The sequence below is a fragment of the Melanostigma gelatinosum genome (genome assembly GCF_949748355.1).
Source record: "Melanostigma gelatinosum genome assembly, chromosome: 17".
In the NCBI taxonomy this organism is placed as follows: domain Eukaryota; kingdom Metazoa; phylum Chordata; class Actinopteri; order Perciformes; family Zoarcidae; genus Melanostigma; species Melanostigma gelatinosum.
The window spans coordinates 3,242,792-3,255,130 of NC_136650.1; the positions used below are offsets into that span (position 1 = coordinate 3,242,792).

Consider the following 12,339-nt stretch of genomic DNA (forward strand, 5'->3'; position numbering starts at 1 on the left):
AGATGGATGGATAGATAGGTCCTGTATCGTCCCGATGGGAGACGTGGACTTGGAAGCTGCAACCGCACACCACATGAGCAAATAAAAGATATTAAGTCCTGCTGACTTTTGGACTGGTGTTTTTCTTGTTTAATCACTTGTAACGCTCTGCTTCTTTAAATCATTCAGGCCAATGTGTAATTCTTATTCCATAGCTGCTTGGCCTGTGATTACCACTTACAGAACCTTACAGCATATATGTCACAGCTAATTCACTGACTTTATACATCAAGACATGTACTCAAGGTTAGTCCCACCCAGCCAGGGAAAACAGCTGTATGGCCTCTGTGAGGAGCTGGTGATGTCGTCAGTGTTATCTCAGCTTGAATGAATAAAAGAAATGCCTGCAAATGTGGAGTTTCAAAGATGTGGGTGTTTACTAGGCATGCAGGGAGGGTCCAACTATGAGATGCATTAAGGGAACTGATTCAGTGTTTCTGGAATTTAACTCACAGCGACTCCTGTGACAATAATGTACAAAAGTGAATCGTAAATTACATTTGTTGTGAATCTTTAGCATTTCAGAGAAATGAAAGGCCAACCTAGCAAGTTTGATCCCCAAAAGTTCTTCTGGAAATTGTGTTTTTGGGACTTGCAGAGAGCACTTTATAATATCATGGGATCTGAATGTTCATTGTGTGGTTGTGCATTCATGCTTGTGTGCGTGTCCAACAGCGCTGCTCAGTAATCCAGTGGCAAAATGATTGGCTGATGGTCTCACACTGAAACAATCCATTTTAGCTTCTTTGACTGGGTGTGGCTTTTCCCTTTCCAGTCAGACACTCGATGATCTGGATGAGAAGGCGGGGTGGGCAAAATAATCATCATAGTTTCAGAAGACTGATTTTATTTAAAACGTTCCCAACAACATAACAGCCTCACATAAAGTCTGCATAGAAAGGTCAATAATCGAAAGAAGCTGGTGTCGCATTGACGGTTGGCGGTGAAGAGGTTAACACTGTGACAGTCTGGAGGAAAAGTAGAATACCAGCCTCAACTTGCAGGCAGTTATTGCGCAAAACAACTGCGTCCGACTTTTACTAAAGGCTTCCAGATGTGGAATGAGTTGTCTGTTGAATGTGAGCTGCGCCTCACTGGAATATCCCAACACATCCTTGATCCAGGGTTATAGTTCAACAAGTCGTTTGTCCAAACCACTAAACACACACACGCACACACACACACACACACACACACACACACACACACACACACGTTAGGGAATAGGATCATTGTATCACGTATAAGTGACGATAGCTGGAAGGTGGCGCCTCGGCTGCTGCTCCTTCTTCCTGGCTGTTCCCTCGTGCAGAGGGAGGATCCAGGAACGCTGCCAGGCTGACTGTCTGTCTGCTGGAAACACTCCACCGACACAAGCAGCAACGCAGCGAGACACACAGCAAGAAGAAAAGTGAGCAGAGAAACTCGCAGTCGACATGTCTCAGGTAAGAAACAACACAAGAGCTCTAAAACTAACAACTTAAACCTGAGTTAAGCTCGACACAGTTTAGTAATGTTGACTTTTGAAACTTTACAGTTAGTTCGTTCGGTAGATGGTCGAAAAAACGGAGCGGAACGAGTCTTAAAGAACGGGTTCCTGCTTAATTAAGACATTTCACGCCAGGCGGGGAAAAGTGACTGCGGAGGAATTTCCCCAGATAGGTCGAGTTTAACGGCTCGTGTTTGACTAAACGGAACTCGTACACTTCTTCTTTAGAGCCGTGTGCTGCTAGCTGCCCCTCCCTGAGAAGAAGCGCCACTCAGGCAGTTAGTCCCGTGATTCATTTAGAACAAGTACACATACTAGAAGCATCGTTCATCTGTATATTACAGTTGATTATGAACAACATATATTACGGAGAGTGTGTGTAGCTTTGACTATAATATTTATTCATCAAGGGCGGGTCTCTGTGCTAATTAGGGCCCAGGTAGAGTTCATCCACCTGTCCGTGTCCATTGTACAATGCAGCATGGCTTCCTCTCTATTATGGGACCTGTCTCATTCTGTTACATATTCGTCCTTGATTAATCGACAAATGATAAGTTAATAATAACCTATTATGTATTTCTGTGTAAGTACATTGAGAGCAACAGAAACATCGGAGACAAATTCCTAGTGGGTGTAGCCTGCTCAAACCTAGGGTTGGGTATCGTTTGGGCTTTTTCCGATACCGGTGCTAAAACGATACTTTTTTCTTCAAATTGAACAATATATTAACTGTTTAAAGTATACTGTAAATATAAATAAATACAAAACACTTGGCTTCAAACTACAGCGTCAAACATTTTAACGATGAACAATATGTTAACTGTTAACAGTATACTTAAATAAATATAAATAAATACAAAACACACACACACTGTACACACACTACAGCTTCAAACTTCAGCAATTATTTTTGCAGAAATATGAGCATATTTTCCTTCTCTGGCAAAATACGACATCTCATGACTTATTTTATTTTACCAGTTAGTGGCGGTAATGTGCCAATTCGTCGTTTGCCAACCGCCAGTTGGTCTCGAAGAAGAAGAAGAAGAAGAAGAAGAAGCTTTCGGGTGCCTGTGTTGTTGTGCTTATGAGCGGCAGCGCTAAGTACCCCGTTGTAATAATACTATGAGTGAGGAGCGGAGGACCGAGTCCTGCTGCCAGGACGGAGTCATCAGAGTAGTGTCAAAAAAGTATTTCAATCGGCTCAGGCACCGAAATCTTCGTTGCGTTTCGGTCCGGTAGATACCGGACGTGTAGGAACCGGTGCCATGTTGGCACCGAGTTTCGGTACACAACCCTACTCAAACCTGGCCAATAAAGCTGATTCTGAATCCGGATGTTCACATAAAGTCCATAGATGTTCAGTAGGGAGGGGCCACCGTGTCCCAATAATACACTACAGTGACATATGAGCTGTTGTGTCACTTATGAGAGCAAACAATGTTGCACTGGAGCCTGTGGTCAGGAGAATGCTTTCGAACTTGCTTACATTTTATTTTATAGCCCCCAAACAACCTCAACTCTATTGATGTGTATAGTTACCAATGAACAGTGATCTGGAAAGAAATGTAGGGAATTGGGTGTGGAAATGAGCACTTACAAAAACAGTTTGTCTTCAGTTGTTCTCATTGTAACTAAATCACAAAATGCTTCTCCACAGCTCAACTTTCCAATATAATAATTTCTGTCATTAAATATACTAAGCCTCCTGCTTGTATTGCAGAGACAACTGTGGTATCTTTGGTGTAATATAACCTTTAAGTAGGTGAATATATAGAAGTGTTCTACAGTAAGCACGTTGCCTTTTCCTCAGTCAGGGCATTGGTGCACTCAGACACTGTGGGATAGTTTCTGTTGAGGTGAAGTGGGCTTGCAGCAGCTTGTGTACATCAGTCAGAAAGGGTGTGGTTTTGACAAAGCAGTTGGCCCACATGCACTGAATAACTATAGTGAGACAACCTTCTGTATCGCTGCTCTAAGCCACATTGAAATTAACACTGAATCAAATGACTGTTTGTAATGTGAAAGATGTTGCAGAGAATTCTCAGCTATTTGTCTTTTAGCTGATAGTTATAGTTTTAGAAGCAAACTACCTGCTCAGCAGCAGACAGACACAGTTAGAGACTAGCTGGTTAACTGAGTGGACCATTTAGCAGCTGAAGAGACAGGACTCCCAGAGGCCAAAAACAGACCTTAAAGAGAGTGAAATTAGACCGACATTGATCTTGTGGACACAAACACTACTCCAAATGAATGATCATGTTGCTCTGTACTGCTGCAAGTGTACAACAAATTTATCATATTTAACTTATGAACTTACTTAGTATAGGTTGATATTATGCAGTGTTTAGGTTCGTATGATTCCTCCAAGTGGCCAAAAAAATAAATGAATACTGGTTTAAACAGTCGTAATACTTTGTAAATTGCAATACTGAATGATGGAAATAGCAACAGTAAAATAACTACAAAAAGGCAATTAAATGTCCATTTTGTTGAAGAAGTTTGTGTGATAGGATTGAAAGCTCCATATCATACTAAATGGACCTTGTGGTGGATTGTTATTTTGCTTATAAAACTTAAGACACTTATAAACAACAGTTTACAGGCTTTAAAAAGATAGCGATAGCTAACTACATAAATGCAGGTAGATCAAAAAAAGGGCGGATCACGGTAATGGCCTTATTAAAATATATATGGTTTTTGTTCAATAGCTCTGCAACTGTACAAGCTTCATACAAAACAGGACTTTTGTCCAAGAGACCGCTTCATTTCCCGTGCAAATCTAGAAGTAAACAATGACATTTTGTTACGTCAGACGATAGTCCCACGCTCTTTTCCTAAAGCTAACCAAGTGGTTTTTGTTGCCTAAACCTAACTTCCTATGAGTTGTTTGTCAATCAAGTTAACGTCAACCAAGCTCTTTTCCTGAACCTGAGTACTAAACTGTCTGTGAAGACGGAAGTTCATTTTGAAAAGACACTGTGCATGTAACAAGCTATTACAAGTTATTGCTATTGTTGCTACTGAAGTCCAAATCCATTTTGCCATTAGCTATAAAGTCCTTCAGGGCTGCTAAAACAAGCTAACTGTTGCTTTGGCTAATGCAAGTAGCTCGCTAACTAAGGAGCTTTTTTACTATTGTCATTCAAGACTTTGAAATGCTTTCCCTCAAAACCCTGTCCTCACACTCAAATAGCCCCTTCTTGACCTTTGGTTTGCTCTACTTCTGCTCAAACTCCCCCCCTGCAGCCATGTGTTCTCAATCGCCTCCAAAACACTACAGCAGGTTTAAGTCAAAATCGTAATGGACTTATTATCCAACAAACATAAAAACGCAACAGACAGTTGTGTCTGCCCCATGGTCAGGAGGAGGTCTGAGGATCTCCGGGGATTTGCATCTCCTTTTCCCCCCCAAAGTCTCACATTACATATCGATCAGCTCAATGATTAGCTGAAACCCAATAAGCCCCTCCTTAGCCCTTGACCTGTTGTTCTGATCTTAATACCTCACCCAGCCACTTCCCAACCCCCGCTCTCAGCACATTCCTTAACCTGATCACACAGACACTCAAACACACTCCTTGGTTTAAAACTTCCTGAGTAAATATATACTATATCACATAATATCCATCATTAGGAGCGCTTTAAAACTTAAATTCCTCACAAGTGTTGACTGGGGAAATGATCCCTGCCTCCTTGCGGGTATGTTCGTTTTACTAGAACATCCCTGACGGTGGTTATTCTTCAACCTGATTCATCCACTTTTACCCTTCAAGGCTTTATTATATTGCTTTCTTAAAAACTTTTGCAATAAAAGGACAGTTAATTTATATTACAGCGTGCCATCTGAACTTTCTTCTTTTACTATAATATAGGATTGGAAGGCATAGAGGGTATAGAAAGTACATCGGTAGGAATTTGCTGTACGGTATTGTTGGGGTCTGACCAAATGGCTTAAACATGTGCTGTGGACAAAGAGAATCAGGCCTTCACTTTTTCAAGCAAAGGTTTCATCCTGATTTGTAGTTTGATGAGAGCAAAGGAATTTCACACAAGGGTGTGAATTCCTCCCCCCCCCCCCCCCCCCCCAAAAAAACTATGGTTCCTGAAGTCACCTGAATGCACCGCTGCAATCTCATTGGCCGAGAGCCAAGAGACCCCAGGACCCCTGTGGTTCAACCACTGTTCTACAAAACCGCCTGCAGTACACACCTCAATGCTTTTCCCCTTCGACCTCGGTTGAGACAGGGAGCACACAACACTCTCTTCGCTCGGACCCCCGTCCAGGCCACCGAAGATCCAGCGCGACGCTGGCCACGAAAGAAGTAGCGGCCCTTCTCCCCTCCTCAAACCCTGACAGGTCACAAGCCATTTCGCTGGACGAAACACCCGTGTTCCCCTCTGAGTAAAGGCCCACTCAGCCCACGATAACGAATCCGCTTCAGCGATCCGTTCTCAGCTTTTTGCTTTTCTTTTTCTTTTGTGCACACAAACCGGCACAGAGGAGCCCGACGAAACCTCGCTCCTCTCGTGACCGAGGATTCCCGGTAAGACGCGCAGACACGCCGTCAGCCGAAGTTAGATCATCCCCCCTGCAGCGAGGATTGATCACGTCTGCGTTTGCTCCAGAGCCACGGCAACGGACCGAAGCCTCACCAGCAAAAGCCGTGCGACACACAGCGCCCGCTACAAGGCCGCGCTGAAAGCTCCCCCTGACCCCCCTTCCTGACGAGGAAAAAGGAACAACTTCCCCACGAACACTTCAACGTTGCAACGAAGCATCGACAAGTAAGATTCTTGGTATCTGTGCATAGCTTAGCTTAAATTAACGTAAATTTAATTCAGGCCATTCATTTATATGTTGATATTCCCGTGTTTTTGTGTGTTTAAGTTACTATTGCTCAATCCCTCGCGGATCAGAAAATCTGCTCTATGGTGCATTCCCGTATTCTGTTTGTGGTAAGACACTTTCGCATTATACGGAGGTATTTACGCAATCATTACGGACCAGAGAAGTTCTGTTGCATTGTGTATTAACTGTTTGACTGTTGCTTTTGGGATTATTTGATTTCATTTTTGTTCTTGCTCTATTTCCTTGAATCGATTCTGTGAGTGAAGTGTGGAAACGCGACTATCGGGCATAAGTGTCGTCAGTTCGCGAAGCGACAACGGCAACTTGTGTGAGATACGATCGCCGATCCTCATTTTCACTACAACGCGACATCGCACACAGAAACTCTGATTCCTCTCTCTCCCCTTTTATTCCTCGTGTTTTCCGTAACTCGAACACACACAGCTCCTATCTCTGCCCCTGGGGAAACCCCGTTCAAACGATCGCCTCACAACACATGTGTGCATCGGCACACGTGATTACATACAGCAGTCCCACCCCGAGTCACTCGACTCCACCATCTGGTGGTAGTTCAGCTGTAGTATCTTAAGGCCCCTCCCCTTTTGGCCCGCGTCACTCGACGCCGCCATCTTTGTAGTCTTTAGCAATAGCTGTAAGACCCCCCTTCCTTTTCACCCACAGACCCACACACACACATACACACACACACAGACAGACAGACATACACCCTCATCCATTTTATTCATTCTTTAGGTATTAGGCATATAAAATTGTATGATAACGTTTGTTGGTTGCAATATTAATTGATTTGATCATTTATTATTTTGATTTAATAAACTCTGTTATACTTTAAGGAGCAGTCGTCTGTGATTACTTGTGCATATGTGTGTAATGAAAACTGTATGTAGTAGCTTTGTGTACGAACTTAAACCTTCACTGTCACTGAATGTATAGTCATACGCAGACTATTGACATTATGAGTGACTACTAATTATGAGACTTAGTTTATCGTTTGGTTATTGGTCCCTGTTCGCAGGGTGGTGCCCCGTTGTTATTAATAATCATTAATAATTGTTACATACATTAATAATTCTATTGATGTCAACAATTCAGTTTCTTAAATGCTGATAACCCAAACACGCTCCTTTAGTTCCCAAAAGTATAATCTTTTACTACACTATGCTAACCGGTAGATCCTAGAGATGTACTAATAACTAATGGATCTGCTGTTGATCCGGTCGGTTTTCAACTGGTCGACCAATCAGTCATATTTCTGATATTTTGCTGATCACATTTACAAATGAATAACAATTGTATTTCGGCACACATCGGCACAAACGGTAACCTCACAGCCACACGCAGCACATGTGTCACAACAGCAAGTTCTGAATAAGCTGTGTAGAAACACCCTCAGAAACATTTGTAACAAAGAACTTAATCAGACACGTATTTTATTGCAATTCATTCCCAGGCATGCTGCTCAGCGCAATGTGCTTTCACTTGCATGGTGCATTCAAGCTCTAGTCAGTACAAATGACAATCGGGCAAAGGCAAATTAAGATGCTATCATGGTGTGTTCAAATGCAATCTTGTAAAACAGTTTTTGGTGATAAACTTGAATAAATACGTTTTTTGAAAGAAAGTCAATTAAATTGTATCACCAATTTCTCTCAAAGGGCTTTACAGTCTGTACAGCAAAAGACATCCTCTGTCCTTTGACCCTCACAATGAGGAGAGAAGTATTTTAAATTCTATTCTAGATTTTACAGAGAGCCAGTGCAGAGAAGCTAATATGATCTATTTTCTCAGTTTTTGTCAGTACACGTGCTGCTGAAGGGAGGGGCCAGGATTTTTTTTGTTGTTGGATACTTTCAAATTCTAGTTTACTCTTGCTGGTTTTTCCCAAATTGCCTAGCCAAGCTTTATCCATAGCAACGTAGCAGATCAGAATGCTCAATAGGTGGTTTTTGAAGACAATACAAAATTATGTTTTTGTCCTTTAGGTTCGAAGAATTTTTGCATTCTCATTCATTTGTGATCAAAATCCCCAGATCTAGGTATGTTGACCATCCTATTTAATTTGTCTTCCTACCGTTTCTTCTCCCCAGCATTCAGACCTGGAGAAGGCCATCGACACGCTGGTCACCCAGTTCCACTCTGCTTCAGCTGACAAAGGTCCAACTCTGAAAACCGATGAATTCAAGGGTCTTTTGTCCTCCCAGATGCCTAATCTGGTCAAGGTAAAACTGCTGGCAGTGTCCATGTGCTTCACTCTCAGCTGGACCTGCTATTGACTACAGCAGTTGGGTCTGGCATTACACCTCACATTACTCACCTCACTCAAAGACAATTTCACCAGCAGAGTCCCACAGGCCTCATACACACATATACAACCTATAGATTATAGAGGCTCAGTTAACATCATCTAAGTTTTGATTTCATTCACCATCAAGGCTTGTTAGTATACCTCTGAAAATGTGTTATTTGAATGTCAACATCCCTTTAGGGTTGAAAAATGGCCCCAATATTTGTGGCTTGCATAAATACCTTATGTCTGTGTAATGTCTGTTTGTCGCAAATGAAATAGCTACTGTATATATGGGGATAGAGAAGTGGATTATGTTGTATATGGATGTTAGGTTTTGAAACTGGGTCACGATTAAAATATAAATATTCTCAACTTTTCAACGCCAGGCGCAGAGTCGCAACTCATCAATGTCACACTTGGCCCAGGCAGCCAATCAAATCGAGCAAGAGGCGGGCTTTACTACTTCACCACTGCCTTTTTGTTTTGATGCCGGTAGATGTGGTAGAAAGGGACAAAGGCAGATGAAAAGTTGATGTTAGCGTTTTTTAATTACAATGAACCATATCATTTCCCCCTCCTCATTCAACAACAGAGCAAGAACCACAGCTTGATGTCTGCATTGTATCATCTTTTCCCTGTTATTTACATTTGATCGTCTGGGCTGTTTTTGAAGCACATGTTGCGATGCATCGCAGTGTGAGTTTACACTTCTTTTTTTTCCCTTTAAAAAAATGCCTCTAGAAATTCAAAAAAATATCAACATGTGCGGGGCACACCCGTGTCGTGTTTCTCTAACTCAGCTGCTGCTACAGTTACAGAAAATAAAAACGCTTACGCTTTCCATTAGCTTAGGCTAATTGCTAAGGTTAATCACTAGCATGCTAATTAGTATGGTTAGGGTGAGGCAAGTGCTGTAAAGGGTCTGTTATAGTGGCAAAATACAATATAAACGTTTGTAAATTTGAGTTCTCAAGTAAGGTCGGGATGATAGTTTGTATATAAGAAGTGGACGTAGTCGTCATGACGTCACTTATTGGTTTGTGGACTGCCGTTTTGAAGCCTCAAGTCTGCCAATATGGCCGTCGCAATCTTGGCATTTTTGCAATAGATGAACGGACATTATATATTTGGAATACGGTCGAGTAGCGACGCCGTATATGGCTCTGGTAGCGGGTCCAACCTGTCAATCACAAGGTAGCCCCGCCCTAAAGTATCCCCTGCTTTATGGTCTATTTGACTCTTAATGGACCATTATTTACTAAATGAACATCATGCTGTAATGAAGAAGACTTGGAACTAGAGATTGAGACCATAAACTCATGTTTACAATGTTTACAAGTGAGATGTAGGGTTATTTTCTCATAGACAGATGTCCATACAACCAGATTTGTTTTTGCTACAGGAGTTGCCTCCTGCTGGTAGAGAGAATGCAAGTTTTAAGACACTTCAGTGTTGGCCGGAGGTTGCCGGCTGGTCAGGATATGTGTATGCTAAGATAACAATTGGCATAAGCTATTCACAGGCTAATTGAAAGGGTAACAGCTACTTCACTACTTCCATGTCCACAGTCTGCAGAGTTGGGGGACATTGGTTTTAAAAGAGGGAGGTTTGTTGCTGACGAAAGGTTCACATACGTCACCTGGCTCCAGAAATTAAATTGCAATAGCTGGGTTTCAACAAGTAGAGGGTAGTCGCTATGCATATATAACACAATATGTAATAATTCAAATGCTTTGCACTAAAATGTCAAGAGCATCCGATGCAGGACTTGTGCCCTTGAATGATGACCATGATTTGACTTTCATATATACATACAATTGTCCATTGTAAACCCATTACAGTTTAGTTTTCCTGTGCAATGAGGGAATATTATTATTATTCTTACTATTATTATATCCTGCCTCTACGGGAATCAAACATGCGAACTTCCAGTCTCAAGCTTGCTTCTCTAACCTTTAGTTCACTGTGGGGTTTTAACGATCTGTGGTGAATTTCTACACACCATAACTACCATTGAAAGAAATGTATTTCGTGTTTTTCCACCAGAATTACATTTCTGGAAATGTGGGAAAGGTTTTCAAACTGCCTTTAGATCATCAAATATGGAGACAATATCTTGTGTTTTTGGTGTCTGAAGTCTGGGTGGGGTTAGTCTGGCGAAAACTCCTGTTTCTTGCCTCATCCAACTTCTCTTTAGCAATGTCACCATGTTCCCAAATGTCAGATTTGAAACTTTGGTGAGTACAATGTGAGAAGTGGAGTGATCCTTTATTGTGGGAGTAAAGATTTGGTTAGTGCCTTCACTTTCACAGTGAACACACAAATCATTTCTGCCTGTTTTTACTTTGCCCATGATGACAAAACAGGTCGGCACAGACCAGGGGTTCGGTGAGATCCTGCGGAAGATGGGTGTAGGTGACGGTGAGGGCATCAGTTTCAAGCATTTCTGGAACTTAATCCAGTCAGTAGCCACCTCACAGCACGGCGTCCTCAAAGGCCAGGCGGGCTCCACATGCGGCTGCATCCTCCAGTGAAGAGCAAACTCTCAGCCCAACAGATCAGCTCTGAGTTTCCACCCTGGAGTTTAACAAAAAAAAGTAACAATATGCACATCACTCCTAATCAGGTGTCGGACAGAATACAAAGTATAGTACAAAAATTACAAAATTTGTGACTCGAACATTACAGTTTTCTTTTTTTTTTATTCAATAATATGATCTCTTATCTGACAGGTTTCCACATCACACTTCTGCCAGTATACTGCCCAGCATCGTTTGCACCAATTAAAGTGCATATTCAGTCTAGTATTGGTATTTACACTCTGCATGTTGCTTTATTTTTTAACTACAATTTGAACTTTCAAACAATAATATAGTATAATTATCTTCATACGTAGTGCCAGATAACATCAATTTCTAGCCATTTGGTAATCATGAATGAAGTACTTGCAGTGTGTATTTTATTCTACACACTGCACATGTTATTATAGGCAATCAAACTGTCCACATCAACATAACACTCTGACAGTATACCTGGTCGTACGCCTTGTCATCGATATAAACGTGTCTTTAAGCGTCAAAAGAAGTGCTTGTTTAATGGTCTAACAACAGTGACATCTGAATTTGACCTTGTGTGTCAGTAACAAAACACAAACGTGTACCTTGGATAGATTCTAAATTTCAGTATGTTTGACTTCGCAATCATGTGGTGAAACACCTCAAATTGTGTACCTTTCTACAAGTAATGATTTACACTGTGCGATCCTGCATCCACTGTTCATTTTCTATGTATTTATATTTTGTAATTCTCTGTATTCTGACCTGTGTGACACCTTAAGAAAAATGATGTAATAAACATACAAACATGCAATTTGATATTGTTTAATCATTTACTGATTTATAAGAAAGAAATTCCTCACACTTTATGAAAAAGTGAGGGATCTGCTGTAACAGTTATGTTTTATTGCTTTAAGTACATTATCAGGATCATTCCCACTCGCTTATCTCTTTAGACAGTCAAATATGAAGCAGTACCAGAAAGCTGAAGCAATAGAAGTAGACTATGCAGCACTATATTGCAGTATCATATCAGTGTCAGGCAGAATACAACATCTGTGTCAAACCTTTCTGCATAGAAGAATACTAATAACTA

General features: G+C 41.4%; 1 protein-coding gene across 1 annotated transcript; it reads left to right on the forward strand.

Annotated features, from left to right (window-relative positions):
* Positions 1 to 1,331: 1,331 nt before the first annotated feature.
* Positions 1,332 to 12,057, forward strand: s100v2 (S100 calcium binding protein V2). Its single transcript, XM_079287453.1, has 3 exons — positions 1,332 to 1,484; positions 8,489 to 8,620; positions 11,055 to 12,057. Exons 1-3 carry the CDS (start codon positions 1,476 to 1,478, stop codon positions 11,220 to 11,222), a joined length of 309 nt encoding a protein of 102 aa, XP_079143579.1. The 5' UTR covers positions 1,332 to 1,475; the 3' UTR covers positions 11,223 to 12,057.
* Positions 12,058 to 12,339: the final 282 nt, after the last annotated feature.